The sequence below is a fragment of the Dermochelys coriacea genome, chromosome 13 (assembly GCF_009764565.3).
Source record: "Dermochelys coriacea isolate rDerCor1 chromosome 13, rDerCor1.pri.v4, whole genome shotgun sequence".
Classification (NCBI taxonomy): domain Eukaryota; kingdom Metazoa; phylum Chordata; order Testudines; family Dermochelyidae; genus Dermochelys; species Dermochelys coriacea.
The window spans coordinates 38,590,157-38,602,897 of NC_050080.1; the positions used below are offsets into that span (position 1 = coordinate 38,590,157).

General features: G+C 58.0%; 1 protein-coding gene across 1 annotated transcript; it reads left to right on the forward strand.

Moving 5' to 3' along the window:
* Positions 1–467: 467 nt before the first annotated feature.
* Positions 468–11,125, forward strand: JPH4 (junctophilin 4). Its single transcript, XM_038370249.2, has 6 exons — positions 468–1,135; positions 1,588–3,449; positions 4,458–5,250; positions 7,526–7,644; positions 8,195–8,739; positions 9,455–11,125. The coding sequence occupies exons 2-6, from the start codon at positions 3,071–3,073 to the stop codon at positions 9,533–9,535; spliced, it is 1,917 nt and encodes a 638-aa protein (XP_038226177.1). The 5' UTR covers positions 468–1,135; positions 1,588–3,070; the 3' UTR covers positions 9,536–11,125.
* The last annotated feature ends 1,616 nt before the right edge of the window (positions 11,126–12,741 follow it).

A 12,741-nucleotide genomic window follows, 5' to 3' on the forward strand; every position in this document is an offset into this window, starting at 1 on the left:
TGCGGCAGGAAGAGGGGCGGCCAAGGGGTAGATGGGAGCAGGGAGTGGGCATGAGGGTATTATTGGGGTACACGTCAGGGAGAAGAGGTGAGGGAAGTTGTGGGACGAGGAGAAGGGGGAGATTTTGGGGGTCTGGGAGGGTGGATTTGGGGGACACATGGCCATTTGGGGAGGGGAGCTGAGTGTTGGGGCATGGGGACCCCTGCCCTTCACCCCCCTTCCCGATCTCTCCAGATACCAGCCACCTGCCAAAGACTTGGTAGATTCTGTCTGCGTCCTTGGTCTGCCTCTTCTGGGGGGGTCTGTAAAGGGGGAGGGGCCGGGCGAGGGGGGCTCTGTACCGGGGGGAGGGGCCCGGGACAGGGGGAGGGAGGTTCTGTAACGGGGGCGCGGGGGGGTCTGGAAAAGAGGAGGGGTCGGGCTCGATAATAGCTTGGAAAGGGGCGGGACCTAACTAGAATCCCGCCCCCCACGTTACGTTCCCCCCCCGTTCCCGCAAGGGGGGGCTGTGTTGTCGACAACCCCCCCACTCCACCGCCGCCTTCCACCTTCCCTCCATCCCTCGCCCGGCTCAGCCTCCAGGGAGCGTCTCCCTCCATCCCAGCACTGGCTCCTTCCCCCGCTCCGGCCGGCTTCTCCCTCCGCCGGGGGGTTTCCACCTTCCCTCCATCCCCAGCCCCTGGCTCCGCTCCCCCGGCCCCCCCCCGGGGAGTGGCTCCTTCCCCCCTCTGAGATTTCCTTCCCACCATTCCTGACAGTCCCTACCCCCCCACAAATCTCTCCATTCCTCGATTTCCCCCCCTTCTGTCTCTTTCCATCCCCACCCCCCGAGATCTTCTCTCTCCATTTGGAAATTTCCTCCAACTCACTCCCTCTCTGAGCTGGTTCAGCTCCCTCTCCCCATTCCTCCGGCACTGCCCCCCGCCCCCCTCTTCAGCCCCGCTCCAACCTGCCTTCCTTTCCTGCATTTCCACGCTCCCTTCTTTCCCCTCCAGAGCATGGACGAGATTCCTCCCTGCTCGCTGCCGCCTTGGGTGTGTCTATCCCTCTAGCTGGGCTTTTCTCCGCTCCCTCTTTCCTGGCCGCATGGATTCGCTTCCTGCTTCTCCTCTGCCTCTCAGGAAATAAATACGGAGTGAGTATCTATCTACCTATCTATCTATCTATCCATCCCCATCCCCATCCCCCCCCTCTATCTATCCATCCCCATCCCCATCCACCCCCTCTATCTATCCATCCCCATCTACCCATCCATCCCCATCCACCCCATCTATCCATCCCCATCCCCATCCACTCCCTCTATCTATCCATCCCCATCCCCATCCACATCCACCCCATCTATCTATCTATCTATCTATCTATCTATCTATCCCCATCCACCCCCTCTATCTATCCATCTCCATCTATCTGTCTATTTGTCTGTCTATCTATCTCCCTGCTGCCCTCTGCTGGAGGGGATGGGACCTGTCCCTTGTGTGTGTTTGTGTTGGGGGTATTTTTCAGGCTGTCTGTTTCTCTAAGTTGGGGGTCTCGTTGTTCCTCCCTCCCTCCCTCGGCCAGCCACTCTCTCACCCTCTTTTGTTGTAGGTATCCCACATCATGAGGCCACTGTTGGGAGCCCTCCCTGGCCCCCCGGCTCCATTCCACACCCCTAGCAGCTCGTTTGCTTCCTGGGAACACCCGGAGCCTCTCTGAGTCAGGGGACCGGGAGCACATCCCGACGCCTGTAGCCAGAGATTCCCAAGGCCAGCTCTATGCCTGTTGGATACTGTACGAGTATCTGGGGAACTCCTGGGCTGTAGAACACCAAGAATTCCAAGTTACAGCCTGGCAGTGCATAGTTGTAACCTGGTGGCTGAAAATCTAGAGGGCTCTGTCTGCCTGTAGCCAGAGAACCGACCACTCTCGGCCTGTAGCTGGAGAACTCCAGGACCGCTGTACGCCTGTAGCCAGAGAACTCTGGGATGGCTGTAGACCTGTAGCCAAGACTTCCAGGAGCACTTTACACCTGTAGTTACAGAACATAGGCATCGCCTGTCACGGAAGACCCCTGGACCTATTGTATGCCTATAGCTGGAGAAATCAAGGACTGTTGCACACCTGTAGCCAGAAAACTTCCAGCCCCCATCTGCCTGTAAGATACAGAGACTCCCAGGTCACAGCATGGCAGCACAGAGCCAGAACGAAGTCATTGCAGATTTGGAGGCCACTGTCTGCTTGTAACACATGGACTCCAGGACCATACTACATCTGTGACCAGAGAACTCCAGGAGCCACGTACAGGTGTAATCAGACAGCCTCCATACCCCAGTAGCTACAGAATTATGGGGCTGTAGTCTTACTGTAGGGCACCATACAGCCATAGCCAAAGCCAGATTACTGTAAGTGTTGAAGCAACCATACGCCTGTAGCCAAAGATGTCTGGGACTGCTGTATGACTGACCCCCATTTTACATATGTAGGCAGAGAAGTCTGGGACTTCTGTACCACTGTAACACTGCCATAAGCCTGTAGGGGACAACTCCAGGATGTCTGTATGACTGTATCTCCATTGAATGGTTCTAGGTGGAGATGTCTGGGATTTGTGTATGACTGCAGCTGAAGTGCACACCTGTAGCCAGAGAACTCAGAGGTCGCTCTCCGACTGTAAACCCCTTCCACCCGCCCCCCACATCTACCACCATGTGCCTGTAGGTGGAGAACTCCAGGACTGGCACACTGCTGTAGCTCCACTGTCCACCTGTAGGAGGAGAACTCCTGGTTCTTCATTCACCTGTAGCTACACTACTTGACCATAGACAGAGAAGCTGGGGATCTCCCTACGACTGTAAGGGGCAGGATTCCAGGAGTGGCATGTGACTGTCACCCCGCCTATAGGGGAAGAACTCCAGGACTGACGTACGGCTGTTAGTCCCATTGCCCACCTGTCGGAGGAGTGGAAGTTCCCGCTACAGATGCCACCCTGACCCTGCCACCTACAGCCAGCCCCGCGTGGTGGGGCTGGCCCTGGCTATGAGCGCAGGGTCCTGTGGGTAGCCGGTGCCGGGAGAGGCGGGGCCTCGTTACATGCATGTCCCACGGGGGCAGGTTCGACTTTGACGATGGCGGCTGCTACGTGGGTGACTGGCAGGAGGGCAGGGCACACGGGTATGGGGTCTGCACCGGCCCTGGGGCACAGGGCGAATACAGCGGGCAGTGGCGTCGTGGGTTCGAGTCTCTGGGTGTCTACACCTGGCCCAGCGGCAACACCTACCAGGGCCATTGGAGCCAGGGCAAGCGGGAAGGGCTGGGCGTGGAGCGCAAGAGCAAGTGGTGTTACAAGGGGGAGTGGAGCCATGGGCTGAAGGGCCGGGCCGGCGTCTGGGAGAGCCACTCCGGGGTCACCTACGAGGGCATGTGGAGGGACGGGCTGCAGGATGGCTACGGCACCGAGACCTACGCTGACGGAGGTGAGGGCAGATGGGTGCCAGCTCAGGGGGGGCGAGAGGGAGGGGAAGGGGGGTTCTATCTGTCCAGCTGCATGCTCCCTCCATCCAACCACATCTGCACACAGGCCCACGCTCCATCCGCTCTCCTGCCCTGTTCTTCGCTCCATTGCTGCATCCGCATTCATCCCTCCATCCATCCGCCAGCCAACCCTCTATCATCAGCAGCTCCATCCACCCAGGTCCATCATCCGCCCCTCTCTCCCTGCGGCTCCACCCTCCCTCCGTCCATCCATCCAGGTCCATCACCCATCCTTCTATCCCTGCGGTTCCATCCACCCAGGTCCATCACCCGCCCTTCTATCCCTGCGGCTCCACCCTCCCTCCATCCGTCCATCCACCCAGGTCCATCACCCACCCCTCTATCCCCGCGGCTCCACCCTCCCTCCATCCGTCCATCCACCCAGGTCCATCACCCACCTTCTATCCCTACGGCTCCACCCTCCCTCCATCCGTCCATCCACCCAGGTCCATCACCCACCCCTCTATCCCCGCGGCTCCACCCTCCCTCCATCCGTCCATCCACCCAGGTCCATCACCCACCTTCTATCCCTACGGCTCCACCCTCCCTCCATCCGTCCATCCACCCAGGTCCATCACCCACTCCTCTATCCCTGCGGCTCCATCCTCCCTCCATCCGTCCATCCACCCAGGTCCATCACCCACCTTCTATCCCTACGGCTCCACCCTCCCTCCATCCGTCCATCCACCCAGGTCCATCACCCACCCTTCTATCCCTGCGGCTCCATCCTCCCTGGTCCATCATCCACCCCTCTATCCCTGCGGCTCCACCCTCCCTCCATCCGTCCATCCACCCAGGTCCATCACTCACCCTTCTATCCCTGCAGTTCCAACTTTCCTCCCGCCCTCCACTTCCACATTCACTTCCTCCTTCCGTCTGCCCGGTTTCCATCCCCCTGCCGGTTTGTCCCCCCTCCTCTAACCCCGCGCCGCTCCGTGCCTCCTTTTCAGGCATCTACCAGGGCCAGTGGCAAGCCGGGAAGCGGCACGGCTACGGCGTTCGCCAGAGTGTCCCCTACCGTCAGGCTGCCTTGATGTGTTCCCTGCGCCGCACCTCGCTGGACTCCCTCCGCAGCGACCCCGACCCTGGCGTGCCCCCTCCTCCGCTCCCACCCCCTCCCCTGCCACCTCCGCTGCTCCCGGGGGACAGCCCAGCCTCGGGCTCCCGGGGCGGCTTTGTGCTGGCCTTCCCGGGCGACCCGGGCTTCCCCAAGGGGGCCAAGAAGAAGATGGGGGGCTTCTTCTTCCGCCGCTCCCTGCTGCTGAGTGGCCTGCGGGTGCGCCGAGCCGAGTCCAAAGCCTCCCTGGGCAGCAAGCGGGGCTCGCTGAAGAGCGAAGCTGGGGTGAGCTCGACTGGGAGCGAAGCCACCACCCTGAGCTACGCCGAGACCGAACCCCCCGAGATGCCTTCACGGTTGGCCATCGAGGGCTCCTCCACCGAGGTGTATGCCGGGGAGTGGCGCGCTGACCGGCGCAGCGGCTACGGGGTCAGCCGGCGCTCCAACGGGCTGCGCTACGAAGGCGAGTGGCTGGGGAACCGGCGGCACGGCTACGGGCGCACCACCTATCCCGACGGCACCAAGGAAGAGGGCAAGTACAAGCTCAACCGGCTGGTGAGCGGCAAGGTCAAGAACCTCATCCCACTCCGGCGCAGCAAGGTGAAGGAGAAGGTGGACCGGGCGGTGGAGATGGCCCGCAGGGCTGTCAGCCTGGCCAGGCAGAAGCAGGAGATGGCGGCCACCAGGTCAGCTGGCAGACGGGGGGCACTGGCGGGCCGTGGGGTGCTGGGCAGCTGGAGTATTGGGGGTGGTCAGGTGTGGGTCGGGGAGTGCAGGGGGTGTTGGGGGAGGGGGACGATGGAGGGGAGCATGGGGTGGGGGACATAGGGGATGCAGGAGAATGGGGGACATGGAGGAGTGGGGGATGTGGAGGTGGAGCATGGGGTGAATTTGGGGGGAAAGAGGGGCAGGGGATTGGGGATGTAGGAGGCTGAGGGAGGGGAGTGGCTGCAGAGGGGAGGGGAGATGTAGAGGAATGGCTGGGGGGGCAGTGTGCGTGTGTGGTCGGGGGACAGTGGATGTGTGTCTAAATAACACACCCTGTTACGCTCTCTGGGGCCTGCAATGGGACTGGGGTTTGGGTTGGGCTTCAGGGGTTTGGGCAGGGAGCCCTCTGGGGGTCCTGGGATTCACCCCTCAAAAACAGCCCAGAACACTGCCTTTTCTCCTGGCCACAAATCTAGACAAGGCCCAGGCTTCAGATAGGCCTTGTAGGCCTCAGTAGACCCAAAGCCATAACTCCTCCATCCACGCCATCTTGTCTCACAACCGCCTCCCCAGGTGCCATTTTCCCTCCTTCCTGAACTTTCACTTCCTGCCTGAGAAGGGGGACTTCAGTCCACGATGGGGAGAGCTCATGAGCGGGGCACTGGCAGCCATCTTGAAAGTTGGCTCAAGTGATCCCCCGAGCGGGTAAACATCTTGAAACCTGGGTTAAGTGACACCCCCAAGTGGTAGCCGTCCTGAAAGTTGGCTCAAGCCAACCCAACTGAGTAGACATCTTGAAAGTTGGATCAAGTGGCCCTCAACTGGGGTAGTCATCTTGAAATTGGGTTCAAATTGGGTTTAAAGTTGACTCAAGTGACCTCCCCAACTGAGCAGCCATCTTGAAAGCTGGTTGAAATGACCGCGGAACACCACGTGTCCATTCTCCCAGAGGCACATGGGTTATTCTGTGAGCCGCCCTCCCTGCGGGCATGCATGGGTGGGACAGGGGCTGGATGGGAACTAATTAACGATGGAGTCCCAGTAGGCAAATGAACTGGGAAGTCCCAGTGGCCAGCTCAAGGGCTGCAGGAGAAGTCTCATCCCTACTAGGAAGGGGGAATTCACCCTGCACTAGGGTGAGATCAAGAGGGAGGTCAAGAGTAGCCATCTTGAAAGTTGGTTCTAATGATCCCAGTTGGGGCAGCCATCTTGAAAGTTGTCTAGTTGGCGTGGATGGAGGAGAGGCTAGGTGAATGGTGTGGAGGCCTTGCTGAGATTGAGGTGTTGGAGGGGAAGGCCCTATTGCCCAAATTTGACCATACTGAGGTGACTACTGGGTTTCTAGCTGGCATGGGGAAGGCAGGTGGGTGGATGGACTTGGCTGTCAGAACTTGTGTCCTTGCCCAGCACTGAAATTGAGACATTGGCTCTGCCAACAAACAGCGGCGATGGCTCCTCTCTGTCTGGCTGGAGTCTGCTTTTCTCTCCTTTCCTCTGGCACTCTGCTTCTCTTGTTGCTTTTCGTTAATTATTTCTTTTGCTGGCTGGCTCGTTTTCTGTCTCATTTTGTCTTTCTTTCTTTCTTTCTTTCTTTCTTTCTTTCTTTCTTCCCCCCCCCATGTTGCCATCCTCAGCGAGGGCATGATTGGGGGCTGGGGGTGGGGAAGATAGGTTACATGGAGTGTATGCAAGGGACTGGCAGAGGCTGCCTGGTCTCCTAGACAACCGGGTGATGGCAACAGCGATTGGCTGGTGGTTGCTGTGGAAACAGTGGAGCAGCAGCATCCACTGGGCATGGACCAGGGAAGGGGGGGCAGAGGGGCTGCTGGTGGGGGAAGGGCACTTCCCCTGGCATGGAGCAGGGAGGGGGCTGGGAATTAGAGGGACGGCATTGGGGACTGGGTGAAGTGAAGGGGCAAGGTGGGGGCTGGGGGCTGTATAGGGGTGGATGGGTGATTCTTGGGGGCCAGGGTGTGTGATCAGTAACTATGGGTGGGAACAGGTGCTGGGGCCCAGGATGGGTCTGGATGAGTGTCGGGGCTCAGGGTGAGGGCTGGGGTGATGGCAAGGGATGGGGGCTGTGGGGTAGGATGGATGGGGATGGGTAGTGGGTGCTGAGGGTTAGGGTGGGGGTTTGGTTGGGTTGCACTGGGGATGGGTGCAGGATGGGTGGGCAGGGTTGGGTGGGGGAAGGCCAGCACTGACCCCAGGGAGGCTCCACCCCACAGAGACCCACCCTGACCCTCTCCCCAGGGCGGCCGACGCCCGGCTGAAGGCCACGGCCGCAGTGGCCTCTGCCGAGAAAGCCGTGGAGGCGGCTCGAGTGGCCAAGATCCTGGCCCAGGATCTTCAGCCCATCCTGGATGACCCGGGTGAGTTTGGGGTAGGGCAGGGAAGAGGGAGCCCCTAATCCTGGTTTCAGAATAGCAGCCGTGTTAGTCTGTATCCGCAGAAAGAACAGGAGGACTTGTGTCACCTTAGAGACTAACACATTTGGGCATAAGCTTTCGTGGGCTAAACCCACTTCATCGGAGGCATAGAATGGAACATATAGTAAGAAGAAATATATATACAGACATATTTCTAATCCTGGTTCTGCCGGGGAGCCCCCCAGCCCAGCCCCCCCTCTGTACAATGTGCCTGTGGGCTCTCCCATATTGCAGAAGGGACATCCACCCCTCCCCATGCTTGTATGGGGGTGATTTTGACCTGAACACCCTTTCTCATCCCATGGCACTCATTTTGTCTCTGCCTCCCAATTCCTGACCCCCACATCCCTTTTCTCCCTGCACCCCCAAACCTGGATTCTCCTGACAGTGTCGGGGGGAGGGCTGAATTTGGGGGGGCATTGAACCCTGTGGGATTCTATCAACAGAACCCCATGGTTGACCCCCCCTTTTATCTCTCCCCCAAAAAACCCAGAGCCACGGACCCGCCTGGACTCCGAAGGCACCGACACGGACCTATTAGAATACGACAGCCCGGAGGTCTACGAAAATGGGGTCACCCCATCAGACATGACCCCAGACCCCAGCTACCCACCCACCCCACTGCAGCCCTGGAGGGGAGACCCCCGTCGGACTTGGCACTCTCTAGAGAATGGGGGACCCCCTCGAGTGCCCCCTGCGGATGCATCAGACCCTGAGGATGAGTTGGGGTGCCGGAGGTTCCCTGCCCGGACACCAGGGTTCCCACCCGAGGAACTGTGGGAGGGGGACGAGGAGGAGGGGGAGCCGGGGCGCCCCCTGGTGGGTACCCCTCCCAGTGGCAGCTCTGGAAGCCTCCGGGAGGAAGACGAGGAAGAGGACTACGAGGAAGAGCTCCCCCAGCTGCATATTGGGGAGTCCCAGGCGGGGCCGGAAGTGGCGGGACCCCCGGGGCACTCTGGACTGGGGGCTGACAAGCTGCCTTCAGGGGGGGGGACTGCAGCTCAGGGTGTGAAGGAGACAGGAGCAGCCGTTAGACAGGTAAGAGTTGCAAAGGGGCACCCCCATCTCCCCCCCTCCCAGAACCAGGAGAGAACCCAGAAGTCCTGGCTCCCAGCCCCTCCCTCCCAGCCATTAGCCCCCACTCAGGTCCCCGAGCTGGGAGAGAACCCAGGAGTCTGTCAGGATGGGAGGGGGGGTTGTGGGTGTGGCCCAGCTGGTGAAGCTCTACGGATTGGCTGGTGTCCTAGCTCCTGTCTCATAGCAACTGCATCCTCCATCCAGCATCCCTCCCGCCCCACTGCAGCATCTCAGCCCCGCCCAGCAGAGCTGCAGTGGGGGGTGCTGGGAGGAACTGGCCGTGGGGAGGCAGCTGTGGGTCTGGTGGGTTAGAGTGAGCTGGGAGCCAGGACACCTGGGTTGTATCCCTGGCTCTGGGAGAGAAGTGGGGTCTAGTGGTTGGAGGGGGTGCGACTGGGAGCCAGGACTCCTGGGTTCTCTTCCTGGCTCTGGGAGGGGACAGGGGTATAGGGGGTTAGAGCGGAGTGGGGGGCTGGGAGTCACATGGAAGGTGGGGGATATGGGGTGGGAAGTTGTGGGTGTGTATGGGGAGGGGGGGTTGAGGCTGGGGAGTTGGGAGGTGTATGGGGGGCTGTGGTTCAGCTGGGGTGGGGTTATGGGGGAAGGGGGTGTTTGGGGAGAGGGTAAGGTCGGGGTGTCAGAGGGGCATGTCTCACCCCTCCCTTTTCCCTTGCAGGGAGCTCACCCATTGGTGGTTCTGGCTGTCGTGTTGATTGACATCTGCCTGGCTCACCTGTTCTCTCTGCTTCTCACCTGAGACGGGGGTGGGGGCGGCTCCCCACCGGACCCCTCTCTCTGCTCCTTCCCCCACCCCACCTGTCACTCATTCTCTGCCACTCTGTCTCATTCCCTCTCTCTCTTTCTTCTCTCCTCTCTCGTTCCCTCTCTCTCGCTCATTCTTCTCTCCTATTTTATTCTCTCTTTCTCTCTCTCTCATTCTTTGTCAGTCTGTCTTTCATTCCTCCATTCCCGCTCTGCCCCCTTCCCTCTCTCTCTAGATTGTTTACATATGAAGGGCTCTTTCTAGTAGATTTCTCTTTCTCTGTCTGAGACCATGACAAAAAAACACACCCCCATTTGAAATTTGAGGTTCCTTTCCCCTTAATGCACTCCTTCTTTTGGGGTTCAGTAAATTGGGGATGAGGGACCCCAAGACTGGGAGTGGAGGGGAATCCCAGCAGGGGGCATGCTCTCCCCGCCCCTCCAAAAACAAACAAAAATGGCAAACTTTTATTTCTGCTTTTGTAATGACTTTTCTTGCTGCACCTGAATGAAATAACTAGTTAAAAAATTTAAAAAGGGGGTGAAGGGGGCGATTCTGCCATTGGGGGTGACTGGGGAGCTCAATCCTGGTACGAGGCTGTTGAGGGTAGCTGCTACACCTAGTGGGGCAAAAGAGGAAGTCCTGCCTTTAGAAGGATGGTTCTAAAAGGGTCAGACAGGAAATCCTGCCTCCTAGTGGGCTTAGCAGGGAACTCGCAGTGTGGAACACCATCTACTGGAGGATGGGGAAGTTCCTTCTTCAGGAGAACCATCCCAAGCGTTCAACACAGAAAGTCCTGCCTTTTGCAGGGGTGTGATGGTGCAATAAAGGAAATGGGTAGGGAACACTCCCCGAAGGGGAGAAATGGGAAGTCCTGCCTTTTGTAGGGATGTGACGGTGCAATATAGGATGTTCCACCCTCGGCAGGGTAGAGGATACTCATCAGAGCGGTGGAACAGGAATTCCCACCTTTTTAAAGGGACGTGATGTGCAATACAGGAAGTTCTGCCTTCCAGAGGGTGGAAAATACTCCTAAAGGGGGCAAAGCAGGAAGTCCTGCCTTTTTGCAGAGATTGGTGGGTGCAAAACAAGAAGTCCCACCTTCAGGAAGGCAGGGAGACACGATTTAGGCCAAGGAGGGGGGCTAGATGGGCCTGCCTGACCATGGGAGGGGAACGCAATGATACCCCAAGGTACGTGTTGACTTAGAGGGGGGCAGTATAGCTGTGGAGGATCCATCCCCTCCAATCACCCAGGGCAGGGCTAGGAAGTTGGGGGGCCCTTTGGGGAGCACCCCCTGGCAGGAATCTCCCTCAGTCCCCCAGAAAATGCATGAGGATGCTCAGTGTATTGGGAATGTGTATAATCGATTCCAATCCCCATGGCCCTGCAGTTTTCTACCTCCCTCCCTGCTGGCTATTTCCTCCCTTGCTCCGGCCTTGATCCGATGTCCCCTCCCCGGGTTGCCTTTTCCACGGGATATTTCTTATAGTGTGTCTTTGGGATTGAAAACACAAACAGTCTTGCAGATTTAAAAAATGAGAAATTTAATAAAAATATATTAATAAAAAAAAGGGAAAATGGACTGACATAGTCTTCTTTCATGTTGGGAACCCAGGAGTCCGGGCTCTAACCCCCCGCCCCCTCCCGGAGCCGGGCCGAGAACCCAGGAGTCCGGGCTCTGACCCCTGCCCGGGGCCGGGCCGAGAACCCAGGAGTCCGGGCTCTAACCCCCCCGCCCCCTCCCGGAGCCGGGCCGAGAACCCAGGAGTCCGGGCTCTAACCCCCCCGCCCCCTCCCGGAGCCGGGCCGAGAACCCGCGACTCCGGGCTCCCCGATCGCGGCCGCTGGGGCTGGGCGGGGAAGACTCCGCCCCCGGCTCCGTGTGCTCTATGGTGTCGCATCCCAGAGCGGCCGCCGCTTACCATAGAGACGGCGCTTCCCAGAGAGGCTCCGACCATCGAGTGCAAGATAGAGCGGGCGCGCAGGGAGGGAGCAGGACGCTCTGGGAGGAGGCTGGAGGACTCCTCAGTGTCTCTATGGTCTTAAAGAGACCTCCCCCGACCCCCCAGAGCTGGGGAGAGAACCCAGGAGTCATAGATTCATAGATACTAAGGTCAGAAGGGACCATTCTGATCATCTAGTCCGACCTCCTGCACAGCGCAGGCCACAGAATCTCACCCACCCACTCCTACGAAAAACCTCACCCATGTCTGAGCTATTGAAGTCCTTAAATCATGGTTTAAAGACTTCAAGGAGCAGAGAAGCCTCCAGCAAGTGACCCGTGCCCCATGCTACAGAAGAGGGCGAAAAACCCCCAGGGCCTCTCCAATCTGCCCTGGAGGAAAATTCCTTCCCGACCCCAAATATGGCGACCAGCTGAACCCTGAGCATATGGGCAAGATTCACCAGCCAGATACTACAGAAAATTCTTTCCTGGATAACTCAGATCCCACCCATCTAATATCCCATCTCAGGGGATTAGTCCTATTTACCCTGAATATTTAAAGATCAATTACTTACCAAAATCCCATTATCCCATCATACCATCTCCTCCATAAACTTATCGAGTAGAATCTTAAAACCAGATAGATCTTTTGCCCCCACTGCTTCCCTTGGAAGGCTATTCCAAAACTTCACTCCTCTGACGGTTAAAAACCTTCGTCTAATTTCAAGTCTAGACTTCCTGGTGGCCAGTTTATACCCATTTGTTCTTGTGTCCACATTGGTGCTGAGCTGAAATAATTCCTCTCCCTCTCCTATATTTATCCCTCTGATATATTTATAGAGGGCAATCATATCTCCCCTCAACCTTCTTTTAGTTAGGCTAAACAAGCCAAGCTCCTTAAGTCTCCTTTCATAAGACAAGTTTTCCATTCCTCAGATCATCCTAGTAGCCCTTCTCTGTACCTGCTCCAGTTTGAATTCATCCTTTTTAAACATGGGAGACCAGAACTGCACACAGTATTCTAGGTGAGGTCTCACCAGTGCCTTGTATAACGGTACTAAAACCTCCTTATCCCTACTGGAAATGCCTCTCCTGATGCATCCCAAAACCGCATTAGCTTTTTTCACAGCCATATCACATTGGCAGCTCATAGTCATCCTATGATCAACCAATACTCCAAGGTCCTTCTCCTCTTCCGTTACTTCTAATTGATGCGTCCCCAACTTATAGCTAAAATTCTTGTTATTAATCC

What these genes read in the sequence shown, in the direction of transcription:
- JPH4 (XM_038370249.2), top strand. Translation starts at nt 3,071, where the DNA reads ATGTCCCACGGGGGCAGGTTCGACTTTGACGATGGCGGCTGCTACGTG. An exon ending in CAGGAGATGGCGGCCACCAG is followed by an intron (nt 5,251 to 7,525) that starts GTCAGCTGGCAG and finishes CCCTCTCCCCAG; the next exon opens with GGCGGCCGACGCCCGGCTGA. An exon ending in CAGGAGCAGCCGTTAGACAG is followed by an intron (nt 8,740 to 9,454) that starts GTAAGAGTTGCA and finishes TTTCCCTTGCAG; the next exon opens with GGAGCTCACCCATTGGTGGT.